Source organism: Suillus paluster (genome assembly GCF_016628075.1).
Source record: "Suillus paluster strain FC165 chromosome Unknown EDB91scaffold_23, whole genome shotgun sequence".
Classification (NCBI taxonomy): Eukaryota; Fungi; Basidiomycota; class Agaricomycetes; order Boletales; family Suillaceae; genus Suillus; species Suillus paluster.
Genome location: NW_024537583.1, coordinates 398,015 through 410,849, shown reverse-complemented (window position 1 = coordinate 410,849; position 12,835 = coordinate 398,015). Strand labels below are relative to the sequence as shown.

General features: G+C 46.9%; 4 protein-coding genes across 4 annotated transcripts; all 4 read left to right on the top strand.

The window, feature by feature from the left end:
* Positions 1-691: 691 nt before the first annotated feature.
* On the top strand, positions 692-4,703 carry EDB91DRAFT_1130956 (RNA helicase). The gene is made up of 9 exons (XM_041318631.1): positions 692-1,766; positions 1,818-2,300; positions 2,348-2,410; positions 2,458-2,504; positions 2,556-3,522; positions 3,574-3,857; positions 3,910-4,028; positions 4,080-4,185; positions 4,235-4,703. Exons 1-9 carry the CDS (start codon positions 1,147-1,149, stop codon positions 4,558-4,560), a joined length of 3,015 nt encoding a protein of 1,004 aa, XP_041177656.1. The 5' UTR covers positions 692-1,146; the 3' UTR covers positions 4,561-4,703.
* Positions 4,704-4,733: 30 nt separating this feature from the next.
* EDB91DRAFT_1130951 (magnesium transporter NIPA-domain-containing protein) lies at positions 4,734-6,502 on the top strand. Its single transcript, XM_041318630.1, has 7 exons — positions 4,734-4,922; positions 4,979-5,078; positions 5,134-5,148; positions 5,198-5,273; positions 5,321-5,481; positions 5,529-5,820; positions 5,870-6,502. Exons 1-7 carry the CDS (start codon positions 4,839-4,841, stop codon positions 6,429-6,431), a joined length of 1,290 nt encoding a protein of 429 aa, XP_041177655.1. The 5' UTR covers positions 4,734-4,838; the 3' UTR covers positions 6,432-6,502.
* A 114-nt stretch (positions 6,503-6,616) lies between these two features.
* Positions 6,617-9,747, top strand: EDB91DRAFT_1052678 (peptidase M24, structural domain-containing protein; the record flags this gene model as incomplete). The annotated part of the gene is made up of 23 exons (XM_041313692.1): positions 6,617-6,842; positions 6,898-6,966; positions 7,018-7,099; positions 7,151-7,182; positions 7,236-7,267; positions 7,320-7,371; positions 7,420-7,566; positions 7,612-7,752; positions 7,807-7,982; positions 8,038-8,091; positions 8,139-8,338; positions 8,386-8,447; positions 8,494-8,549; positions 8,598-8,619; positions 8,671-8,711; positions 8,769-8,868; positions 8,925-8,934; positions 8,993-9,033; positions 9,116-9,190; positions 9,240-9,266; positions 9,317-9,361; positions 9,408-9,529; positions 9,586-9,747. 23 exons carry the CDS (start codon positions 6,617-6,619, stop codon positions 9,745-9,747), a joined length of 1,974 nt encoding a protein of 657 aa, XP_041177654.1.
* A 1,016-nt stretch (positions 9,748-10,763) lies between these two features.
* On the top strand, positions 10,764-11,090 carry EDB91DRAFT_1030826 (uncharacterized protein; the record flags this gene model as incomplete). Its single annotated transcript, XM_041312710.1, has 1 exon — positions 10,764-11,090. A coding segment is annotated over one exon (327 nt), but the record flags the coding sequence as incomplete, so codon positions are not given.
* Between the last annotated feature and the right edge of the window lie 1,745 nt (positions 11,091-12,835).

Here is a 12,835-nt window from a genome sequence, read left to right as displayed (position 1 = left end):
TCACCTTGTTCTTGCATGTGTAGTAGGCTTGTATATACAATGTAGCTTAGCTATGATACACCTCATAGAACATACCAGACCACTGTATTTACTACCAGTCACCAGGGGGAGAGTATAGTAGCCATAGTACTTTGTATCTCACATACAAGAGAAAAAGGGAAGATTTACATGCCTCTATGGTGTATCCTTCAGTCTGGTATGATTTATAACATGTACTAGAGAGTATTTGAGAGACTTTGACCGCTTATATACTCATGGGCATCAATTTGTGACAAAATATAGTAAAATAAGAAAACATTGAACAATGCGAACATATGATAGCCAGAGACTGTGTATATAATATTTCTGCAATATATATGAGTGTATAAAATCGCTATTGCAGGGGTTTTATATATTTTACGACAGTCTCTCAGAAAAACAACCATGACCGCTTTTTTCTTGTGTTTATGTATCTTAACACATAGTACATGGTTCCTTTTTGCTTGTGTATCGTTTCTATACACTATATATCGCCTCTGGACGCAATATCGCAGCTGAAGAACACCAGATATTCGAAAAAACATACCACAAAACCTTATGTGTGGTGTGATAGAGGTAGGTGATGTATAGGCCTAGACACATGACCACCCAAGCCTAGGCAAACCCAGGCGCAGCCGCGTCACGACGGCGTCATTTTCCACTCCTTTGATCATTCACACTGTTATCTTATCACACATATTTGAACTTTGTCGTCTTCGCAACCTTAAATTTCATTCAAGGGTCGCGCCGCTGGTGCAGTCTTGGCTGCGATGCCTTTGTCCGCTCGTTCCTTTGTTACACTTTTTGTTACAGTATTTAAGAGAGAGTAGTTTCGCCATGTTCTTTACCATTATCGCATTCCTATCACTTCGACTCGTGAAACTCTACTGTTATACTCTATACACGCTTACAACATTCCCGTGTTCTCCGTATCGACTTAAAGCTCGGCGCCTGGACTTATCTGGACCTAGTCGAGCGCTTCTCATCCTCGAGGCTCGAAGCACCCTTTTCGCACTAATTAGCCTCGTGTTCGCCTCGTTGCTCTGATACAAGAAAGCCATCATCAAGCAGACCCGGAATAAGTCCTTTGTCGTGCGCTCTCTTCTTCAAGTCGTCCTGTTGCTCGCTATGGTCAAAATTTGCCCGCAGTTGGAAGCCCACGGAGCTTGCACAAATCCCCTGTGCACAGGGTACCATGATGTCCACCTCTGCGAGCTATGTGGTGTTTTCTGCGCATCCACTAAGTGGTACGAAGCGCATCTCGCCAGCAAAAATCATCGCCGTAAATTGGCTGGTCATGATGGACGTCAGTACCATTGCACTATTTGTGCCACTCACATTTTCGGTCAGAAGTCTTGGGGCCAACATGTCCAAGGCACACGGCACCGCAGAAATGCGGAAAACAAAGGTGTATCGGCTGAGGTAGCTCCCGCTATTCCTGAGGCGCTCCCTGGCCAATTCTGTGGCGTATGTGACAGTCAGATCTCACAAGCCTTGTGGGATTCCCATCCTCGATCATTCGAACATCGCAGGAAGGCGGGCTACATGGCGTTCAAAATTGCCCTCGAGGAAGCTGAGAAGGACAAACATGGCATCCTTATCTCGGAAGGACTAGATTTTGGCATTGTGGAAAGTGCCGACGCTGCGCGGGGAGTATTGCGAACTCTGACAATAGAGACCACGGTGCCCTCATCGCGAGTGACCATTAAGAAGGCATCTTTATCCTCGTTCATGGGCGGGAAAACTCCGTGAGTTCTTTGCTTTTTTCGTCGATTTGATGTTAATGACTTCGTTGGTAGCTTTGCTATTACGACTGCAGTGGAGGGGGCAATATTGGCATATCGTCGCCCTACTGCAGTTGGGGTACGGTTTTTAACACCCCACTCTGGGCGCATGGATAGTCGCCTCGAGATTCTCTTCGAAGACACAGTACTGCACGTAACCTTCGTCATCGCTAGGGTCCTGAAGGCCATTGTGGGCAGCCAAGCCGATTATGAGTTGTTGAAACCAATCGCTCCCTTCCAACCTCGCCAGCGAAGTCGTACGCAGCCTGAGACAGAAGTAGTGCCAGGCGTCCCTCCACCTTCCAACAACGTCATACCGTACATCATGAAACTGCCTAGAGCGACGCCGTCGGAGTCACTTTCAGCCGCATTATCGGAAACATCGTCTGGAAAGGCGCTAGATAACCTCAGGAGAGTCTTCCTCCCAAAGATTTTCGATTCTTCGACGTATTCGCGCTACTTTAAGACACTGCTTTGGACTGAGGAGCACCGCATGGAGTGAGTAGCGTTTCATATTCATTTATGTCTTCTTATGAGCTTCCAAGGCGTGATTTGGAACACTATGACATTTCTGATGCTCAGCTAGTATATCACCAACAGTATTATCAGTGAGCACATTGATGATTCTCGCAACTTCACACTCATTTTGTTTTAGTTTGGAAGTTCCTGGATTGGCGGAAAAACGCCCAAGTGTTTTAATAGGTTTGGACGTCTACCAATTTTGTTCTTGCCATCATTCACTCGTTCTCTCAGGGGATCGTTTCCTTGTCCAAAAACATGGGGCTGTTGAAGGCCATTGGTACGAAGGCAACGTCCATGTTGTTCAACAGGCGTCGGTTGGGTTGCGATTCGACAGGTCATTTCGTGGCTGGTCTCCGCAGCAACGGTATACCGTACGTTTCAAGCTCAACCGCATTCCCATGAAGCGTCAACACCAGGCCCTCGATACCGCATTTGCATTTGATAAATTTTTGTTCCCTCAAAGAGCGCACATTCTACCGCTTGGCGCTCGTCCTGGCATGGGTCCTATTATACCATTCAATTCGTTGATCGCTACGAACCCACCTCAACTTCAAGCCGTAACATCTATCCTTTTTCAGCAACCGGGTTCGGCACCATTTATCGTTTTCGGTCCCCCGGGCACTGGCAAGACTATAACAATAGTAGAAGCTATGAAGCAACTGCTCAAGCATAAACCGAATACGCGCATTCTTGCTACGGCACCCAGTAACTCCGCTGCCGACATCATTGCCTCCCGACTCGCGTCTACCCTCGGACCTGACGAACTTTTTAGACTTTATGCACCCTCAAGGCACGTCGACCAGGTCCCAGATGAGTTGCAACGCTACACATTTAGAAAGACGCCGGAAGGGGAACTCAAGGGCTGCTTCTCCGTTCCACCCATCCCGATCCTTAAGCGCTATAAAGTGATTGTGTGCACATGTGTCTCCGCATCGATTCCGTATGGTATTGGCATTGCGCGCGGACATTTCACCCATATTTTCGTCGACGAAGCTGGTCAGGCAACTGAACCGGAAGTCATGATCGGCATCAAAACGATGGCTGACAACGCGACTAACATCGTCTTGGCGGGAGATCCGAGGCAGTTGGGACCTATCATCCGGTCCAATATTGCAAGGGAGCTTGGGCTGGAGCGAAGCTACCTCGAACGTCTGATGTTGATGGAGGCATATGAAGCCCAAAGTGGTTACGGGCTCAGGTGATCATAATTTATCTATCTGCTTCGTTCAGGTCACTAACTTGTGAGCAGCGTCGTCAAGCTTGTGAAAAACTTCCGGTCGCATCCCGCAATTTTGAAGTTTCCTAACGAGCGATTCTATGCGAATGAACTTGAGCCGTGTGGCAGCAAGAATGTCATACGCGCATTCGAAGGTTGGAGCAAGCTCCCTTCGAAGAAATTCCCGATTATCTTCCACTCGATATCTGGCAAGGATGACCGCGAGGCTTCATCGCCCTCGTTTTTCAACATTGACGAGGTTTCTCAAGTTCGCAAATACATCCAGCTCCTCCGAGACGATCGACAGATCAGAGTTGGTAAGTAAACACACGAACTCGATGCTATTAACAATTTACAACGACACAACAGCTCACAATGAGATTGGCGTGATCGCTCCCTATCACGCTCAGTGTCAAAAGATTCGCAAGATGCTCAAGGCCGTGGCTGAGGATGTCAAAGTTGGCAGTGTGGAAGAGTTCCAGGGCCAGGTGAGCAAATTTCAATGCGTGTGTCATTCTGTGACCAACCTTAGCTACTAGGAACGACGAGTCATTATTATTTCGACGGTCAGGAGTAGTCGAAACTTCATTGAGTTTGACCTCAGACACACCCTTGGTTTCGTTGCGAACCCGAGGCGCTTCAATGGTTAGTCGATCGTCGCCTTTTGCACACATGATGTTCATATCTCTCTCAGTGGCTGTAACCCGAGCACAAGCACTGCTCATCGTGATCGGAGACCCAAATGTCTTGTCCCTCGATCCCCTCTGGCGGTCGTTCCTGAATTATATTCACTTGAACGACGGGTGGGCCGGTCCTGAACCAACATGGGACACGACGGAGATAGTGGATGAGAGTGGCGAATACGATCAACATATTCGAACGGCTGCGTTGATGGATATGAGCCTTCTTGCTCAGAGGATTCAGGGGATCGTGGCGGAGAGTGTGCAGACTGGTGCAACCAATGACGGTAATGACGACGACGATGCAAACTTTGACAGACCATGGAGGGAGCTGGAGTAGACTTTCTTAACGTTTATACTTACATGGTTGTAATAGTAATTTGCTGCAATGGTTTGTTTCTTGTTTATTCGGTGTGCAAGATAGGTTCTACATATGATACTCTATTGTCTCACGTTCCTGTGCATGCGGCGGTGTTACACCGAATTGGGATATTTTGTCCCGTGCAGCCTGTCGTCGTGGTGGGGCTGAACCTGAAATTCTTCAACATTGACCTTTTTTCGTGAAGCCAGGCAGGACCGTGTCTCCTCTCTTTCAATTTCAGGTTCTTCTGACACATTATGGTTGAAGACAAGTACATCGGGTTGGCTCTGGCAGTCTCTAGTTCATTAGCCATCGGAACGAGTTTCATCATCACAAAGAAGGTTGTCTACGTTGAGCTTGGTTGCATTTTCTAGAAACTCAGTGGTCTTGGCCACAGGGACTTACTGATGCAGCGGCACGAAAATCCTCGTATGCATCCGCCTCCGATGATTATGCTTACCTCCGGAATCCAATATGGTGGGCCGGGATTTCAACTCGTGAGTCTTGTTAATCGAGCTTTCGAAATATCAATTCATCTCAACCGTTGTATAGTGGTGCTTGGAGAAAGTGATAATCATCTTTTTCTTATCCGTCCAGCTGATAATGACGTCTATAGTCGCAAACTTCGCTGCTTACACTTTTGCTCCCCCGATATTAGTGACACCATTAGGCGCACTTAGCGTGTTAATCGGGTAAGCATGTTGTAGGTGCTACAACTCCATCAGCTGACAATCTTCAGTGCCATACTGGCATCATTCCTACTCGACGAGGAGCTTGGGCACTTGGGACGGACGGGATGTGCCCTGTGCCTTATTGGTTCTTTGATCATTGTTCTCCACGCACCACCAGACAAAGAGGTTCAGACCGTGGATGAGATTTTGCAATACGCTATACAACCCGGTTGGTCTTCCTCCTCTCTTATTAGTGTGACGCTGACTGGTTTGTAGGATTCATGCTGTATTGTTTCACGGTCTTCGTCTTCTCGCTCGTGATGATATTCGGCGTTGCCCCGCGCTACGGGCGATCCAACCCTCTCGTTTACATATCTATATGCTCCTTAGTTGGTTCCGTGTCTATCATGGCCATCAAGGGTTTTGGTGTAGCCGTTAAGCTCACATTTGGTGGGAATAACCAGTTCACCCATCCGAGCACATATGCATTTGGCATCGTCGTTGTTGGGTGCATCATCGTGCAGATGAACTTCTTCAATAAAGCATTGGACACATTCTCAACCAATGTGTACGTCCTCCTGCATGTCGTTCTCAGTAGATCGCTTACCATTTCGCAGTGTAAACCCCATGTACTACGTTGGATTTTCCACGGCGACGATAGTGGCGTCGCTTATACTGTTCCAAGGATTTAATACGACAGATGGCACGAACACCGTTACACTCCTCGCCGGCTTCATTGTTACCTTCCTCGGCGTTCACCTCTTGAATCTCTCACGGAAACCTGAGCCCCCGAGCATGCCAAACGGTCACTCCACGCTAGAAAGCGGTCTCATGAATCCCCGCATCAGCCTGCAGGGTCGCATGTCTCTTGATGGGTGGGGTGGTGTATCTGATGTACGACCAGATGGGGCCCTGCAGTCCTCTGGCCACGGACGTCGTTCTTCGCTCTATCGCTCACAGAGCACCACGTTGTTCAATGCCTTTGAGGGGGAGGAGACAGCTGATAACATGCCGCTATCTCAGTTGCGGGAGAGTGAAGAAGAGTCCGAGTATGATAGTGATGTAGATGAACGGACTCGATTGCATTCAGAGCACCGGATACGACCGAGTGTCTCTCGAAGTCATAGCAATTCCCCGGTACTGCAGGGCAGCGCACGAAATTCTCCTCGACCATCATGAAACTAACTTAGTTATACCCTCTAAACGGACTATCATACTTAATAGATGACAATTTCTTGTGGACCTGAAAAGTTGAAGACTTGAGTGAACTTCTGAAGCCGAACAGTGAGGCGCTCATCAAGGCATGTGAGAATAAGTTCCTGGTTCAGGTGGCTTACTGGAAAGATCTTGTAGAATTCGAACACATGTGGTCTCGATGTCTCGGGGCCTTGCGTGCACATGAGCATCGATATCTCCTGACCACCCCTGCATTTGCTCAGACCGTCCGATTCTCTTCTGGTACAACCACGACCATGGGCGCAATTGGGACTCGCACTGTCGACACTACCGAGCGGCTGGCAAAGCTACGAGAGCTGTTGAAGAAGCCGGAGAACAACGTCAAGGCTTTCGTCGTTCCTAGCGAGGACCAGCGTAAGCACACAGAACATGTTCAGGAGAACTAGGTTGAACCATCCTTGTTTTAAAGACTTTAGCGAATATCCCGCACACTCGGACGAGCGTAGGGGATTTATTTCAGGCTTCAATGGTTCAGCCGGTGAGAAAATGCTATGATCTGTGACGCCGTTATCTGATATGGGAGATGTAGGGTGTGCTATCATCACCCTCAGGGATGCTTACCTCTTCACAGATGGGAGGTACTTCTTGCAAGCCTCCCAGCAGCTTGATAGGTACTGTCTAGCTCATTCCATTCTACGAGTTCTCACAAGAGATGTCATCAGCAACTGGAAGCTTATGAAACAGGGCCTGCCAGGTATAGTTGTTCGTTCATCGTGTTGCTATTTTTTTGACTGACTTCGGAGGAAGAGGTGCCTACTTGGCAGGATTTTCTCTCTAAAGTGAGTCCTTCCTGTCCTTGCGAAACCCTGCGCTAACGGAATGTGATGGCAGCACCTCGAGCAAGGAACTCGAATTGGCATCGATCCGACATTGATTTCAGCTGGTACGGGTGTCACCAGTTTGCTTCGTTGTTTAACTAACATGACGACAGTGGATGCCGAAAGCCTCAAGGAATCTCTTGAGCCTAGGGGTTCTGAACTTGTATCTCTCCAGCAAAATCCTGTCGACGTCGTCTGGGGCAAGGACCGACCCACACGTCCTCAGAACAGTGTCTTCCCTTTGGACGTCAAATACGCCGGTTAGCATGGCATGCCCATGCATAGTTTGAGACTAACACGTCGAGCAGGAGAGACATCCCAGAGCAAGTTGAAGCGCTTACGTGAAGAGATCACGAAGAAAAATGCCGTTGCTTCGGTCGTTACGCTTCTTGACGAAGTCGCATGGCTTTTCAACCTTCGTGGTACAGATATCGACTTCAACCCCGGTAATTTTAGATACTTTTTCACGCTGATTTAGTCTCTCAAAGAACGTTCTTTAGTCTTCTTTGCGTATGCTGTCGTGACCCCAACGGAGGCATTGCTCTTCATCAATGGCGCACAACTTCAAGACAGTGTCAAGACGTTCTTGGGCTCTGATGTTGAGATTCGTTCATATGAATCTTTCCTGCCATCTTTGAAGCAACTCACTACGTCACTTGGAGCCAGCAAAGAGAAAGTGAGTCATTTAGTACGTGTATACTTCAAAGCGATTCTGATCTTATCCGCCGCAGCCCATGTTACTGGGAGATAAGACTAGTCTCGCTGTGGTTGAAGCAATTGGACAAGTACGGCACCTAGCGATATTCAGTAACTTTGCTCTGACCAAATACAGGACAATGCTTCTCTCGTCCCGTCACCTGTAGCTGCCATGAAGGCGATAAAGAACGAGACAGAGATCGAGGGCTTCCGACAATGTCACATCCGTGACGGTGCCGCCCTAACCCGTTACTTCGCCTGGTTGGAGGAACAACTCAATAGCGGTGTTGAACTGAACGAAAGTCAAGCCGCAGATAAGCTCGAAGAATTCAGATCGTCAGTGTGGAGGATATGTGACATTCATGCAGCTCACCTTCTAGTAGTGAACTTCAATTGTTCCGCGGATTATCATTCACAACAATTTCATCTACTGGACCCAATGCTGGTGCGTGAACTCGGGTGAGACTGAACACGTATTGATCATCGTACAGCCATCATACATTATTCACCGGAACGTGATAACTGCGCGATCATCAAAAAGGATCAGGTATGCTGTCCAAATTGATGTGAATCATGCTCTTACACAGAACGTTAGGTGTATTTATGTGATTCTGGAGGTGGGATACTTCCTGTTCATAATTGTACCCTTTTAACGGTACCATCATCAGGGCAATATCTTGACGGAACGACTGATGTAACACGGACATTGGTGAGCCTATCCAACGATGGTAAGGAGAAGGGTTTTTGTCTCAACAATTCCTCACAGCATTTTGGCACTCCTACTGAGGAGGAGAAACGAGCTTTCACGCGTGTTTTGCAAGGTCATATCTCAATCGATACGGCTGTTTTCCCAACCGGCACGTCAGGTGAGGCTGCTTCCCGTTTCCCTTCCATTCGGCCTCCCTTACAATGTGCCGTTTAGGTTACATTATGTAAATGAGCTACTTCTGGCACCGTCAGACCATATTGCTCATGTTGACCCTACCTCAGTGACTCATTTGCGAGACGAGCTCTATGGCAAGAGGGATGGGGTGAGTTCGTTTGACCAGCCTTGTGACAATGTCCTTATCGAATTTGCAGATTACAGGTACCTCCTCATCGCTTAAGTCATAGTCGTCGTTACAATGATGCTCGATTGTAGGCATGGAACCGGCCATGGCGTAGGTCACTTCCTGAACGTTCATGAAGGTAAGATGAACTCTTTTAAGAGAACGTAAGATATTAACGTGCTGCCAAGGCCCGCACGGCATCGGCACCCGCATAGGTGTGCTTCGTGCTGCACTCCCTGATTATTCTGCTCATTCATACCCCTAGCGTACAACAGCACCTCTTTGAAAGCGGGCATGACCGTGTCGAATGGTGAGCGGACTGAATAATGCAAGGAACGAACCAACATTTGTGCTAGAACCGGGCTACTACTCCGACGGATGTTACGGGATCCGCATCGAGAGCATCGTTATCGTTCGAGAGGCTAAAACACCAAACAACTTTGGGAATGGGTACCTTTGTTTTGAACGTGTGACGATGGTGAGCGCCTTTGGATGAGATAAATTGCGGGTTTCGATAGGCTAACGCTGCACTAGTGTCCTATTCAAACGAAGATGATTGATTTCTCAGTGCTGACTGCGCAGGAAAGGGAGTGGCTCAATGCCTATCATGCGGAGACGCTGGAGAAAGTAGGACCTTTGCTCCGCAACGACCCGCGTGCTCTTCAGTGGCTAGAACGAGAGTGCTCTCCTGTGTAGAAGATCATCTCACAGATTGCAGTCGTTCTCTTTAAGAATGCTTCCAAAACAATTTTGTAGATCAACGCTCTCATGATAGGCGATTGGGCGATCTGAGTCGGAACTTATCACTAGTGGGGGAAAGCTATCCATGAGATAGAACGAGCGAGTGGAAAACTATGTAACTTATTAGCACATGTATGAAATGAGCGGAATATTTGAGGATTCAAAGGCGCTAGCATCTCCCTATATCCAATAATTGAAGGTTCCTGAAGAAAGTCTCCGTTTGCTCACTAACGTGCCCCAGTATCCTACTCTGCTTGTGAGTCTCGAGTCTGTTGGCCCTGTATCATTTGCACATATAATATATATCTTTCACTTCTATTGGTTGTTTTTTGATAGTAGTCATTCCTGTACAGAGAAGCGGTCGGGGTGATCTGAGAAATGTTGGTTCGAAACCGCTGCTTATCCGTCTCTCCGAGTCCCCATCCTTGGAGACGGATCCTTGCAGCGGGTACTGGGGGTTGTTGTCGGCACAGCGCTCGGCTGGACACTAGCACAAGCAAATGGCTCAAGCGCACACGTTACAATTCATCCATGAATTTCCCGCCGTTCGTAGTGTATATATTACGGCTCAGAAATTGTCTTCCATGGAGCAGGACAGTGTTTGGCACCTAAAAAAATCATCATCAAATACTATCAGCTGGTGCCCATCAGCCAAAAAAAAAGACGCACAATAGCTCCACCACGAGCGCACCACGTCTAGTTGCAGCTTATCAATTCTCAAGTAATTGTTCGCCCACTCTAGTTGCTCATTTAAGGGTACAAATTCTCCGGCATCTGCAACTCACAGATAACTTGGCTTGAAATGTGGCATGAACGCCGGCTTCGGAACATAGGGGTTAAAAATGACGGTGATTGCCTGACGTGCGAGACCATCTCGAGGTATCTGAATGCCTATAGTGTTGGCAAAATGTACAGGGTGCCACCAGCGTTCGACCATCTGCATTTTGGGTCAATATGGGTCCGATATTAATTATCTCCTATTATATCTTTTGCATGGACGCCTGCCTTGGCAAGGCATCTACGCACCAAGCATCGAGACCAAACTACTTCGAATAGGGGAGATGAAAGCTGGCTCAGCATTCCGTGACCTGCTTGCGTGCTCGCCTGTGGAATTCACGACGTACTTCGATCACTGCCGCAGTTTGAAGTTCGAAGACAAGGAGAACTATGCAATGCTGAAACAGCTGTTCAGCCAGATAATGGAAAGGGAAGGGTGTATGGATGAGAGCAGGTTTGACTGGGTGGATGGAAGTTCCCAAAACGGTACACTGGTGCCTAAGAACTATCACTTGGATATCCGATTCACAGCGGGAGATGTGTCCATGCTGCAGTATGTGGGCCTTTACGTTCACTATGGGTGTTACGCTCAGCGTTGGTTAAATGTCTTAGTAAACAATCGGTCGAAAGTCTAGCGATACCCTAGTATTGAGTTGTGCGAGTTAAGCAGTAGAATTGCAGGCCCTGGTCTGCATAGGTCAAGTTAAAGAATACAAGTGGTAGAGACGAGGTTTAAATAAGAGTATTGAAATGGAGTTTGAATAGTTAAAGTGGAGTTTGAATATGATAAGCCAATGAGAAAAGAGAAAGAGTATCGTACAATAGAATGTGATGGAATGTTATAGAAGGCTTAGTAAGCTGCTTAGTAAGCAGGTGAGATAAGGAAAAGAGAACTGTAACATTACCCCCGTTTTAAGGGTAGTAATCCATGAATACTACCAATGAAAAAGAGGAATTTTAAAGGCGATGTGCATTTTTATAAGAAGTAAGAATGTCAGAAGTGTTACCCATTTGTCTCTCAGTCATCCATTCGTTCTCAGAACTCGGGAATCCTTTCCATTTAACATTATAATATCTGCGTGAGGCAGAGCCTCGATGACCGACGATGGCCTCTACAGTGGCTCAAAAAACTGTCCACATGTTTGTGCTATTTTCACTATTTACATTATTGTATATGAATGAACAGGTAGACTGGGGATATGCCAGTGGGGTACTCTGTAGTACTCCTTTGGGGCATGAATTTGAGCCCTTGCCCGTGGGAATTTATGGTAATGTGGTGGCACTATAAGCCTTACAAAATGATGACTCATGTGGACAGTTTTTTGACCCTAGATTAAAATTATATAAATCATTAGTTATGACACCATAAAGTCATGCCACTATTAAATAAATTATGAAGTGGTGTCATTATGACATTATTAAACCTATCTCTAAGTATATAATGAAGTGTGTCCCATATATCATAGTCATAATCACCATGAAAACCATCTCCTCTGCTCAAAGGGATAATATCCTTTCTCTGTCTACTACTGGCCTCTCTACTCGTCAAATAGCCTCTAGAACTGGTTTATGTAAGTCTACTGTAGCTAACCTCATCAAAGAATGTCACCCAGACAAGGAAAACTCCAGTGGAGGTCGTCCATCCAAACTCACCTCTACTGATAGGAGGGTTATTATTTAACATATCACCACAGGAAAGGCTGATAATGGAGGATATCCATATACTGCTCAGCATCCATCCTCCCCTCAACTTCTGCAAGCATTCTCACACCAGAAGTTCCACACCATACATCCCCATACCATTAAAGAACCTCCTCCAAACTTGAGAGTTCCATTAATCTCTCTGTCTGTAAGAGGGCCCCCCTTCTTTTTCCACACATGTACCTTCCCATCTGACCCAATTCTATTGATTTTAGTCTCATCTGACCATATGACCTGCTTCCAGTCCTCTACAGTCCAGTTTTGATGAGCTAGGGCAAAGGCTAGTCTTCTCTTCCTATGAGTGATGGAAAGAAGAGGCTTTTTCTTCTTTGTTACGACCCTAAGATTGGCTTCCTTGAGGACATTCCTCACTGTTTGTGAAGAAACTGGAGTAGGAATGATGGAATTGATATGATGAGTGACTTGGACGGCATTATCAGCCTTTCCTGTGGTGATATGTTAAATAATAACCCTCCTATCAGTAGAGGTGAGTTTGGATGGACGACCTCCACTGGAGTTTTCCTTGTCTGGGTGACATTCTTTGATGAGGTTAGCTACAGTAGAC

Coding starts and splice junctions, on each gene's coding strand:
- EDB91DRAFT_1130956 (XM_041318631.1), top strand. CDS start 1,147: ATGGTCAAAATTTGCCCGCAGTTGGAAGCCCACGGAGCTTGCACAAAT. Junction 2,505..2,555: donor ACGCCCAAGTGTTTTAATAG/GTTTGGACGTCT, acceptor TCGTTCTCTCAG/GGGATCGTTTCCTTGTCCAA. Junction 3,858..3,909: donor CGATCGACAGATCAGAGTTG/GTAAGTAAACAC, acceptor ACGACACAACAG/CTCACAATGAGATTGGCGTG.
- EDB91DRAFT_1130951 (XM_041318630.1), top strand. CDS start 4,839: ATGGTTGAAGACAAGTACATCGGGTTGGCTCTGGCAGTCTCTAGTTCA. Junction 4,923..4,978: donor GTTTCATCATCACAAAGAAG/GTTGTCTACGTT, acceptor TCTTGGCCACAG/GGACTTACTGATGCAGCGGC. Junction 5,482..5,528: donor GCAATACGCTATACAACCCG/GTTGGTCTTCCT, acceptor ACTGGTTTGTAG/GATTCATGCTGTATTGTTTC.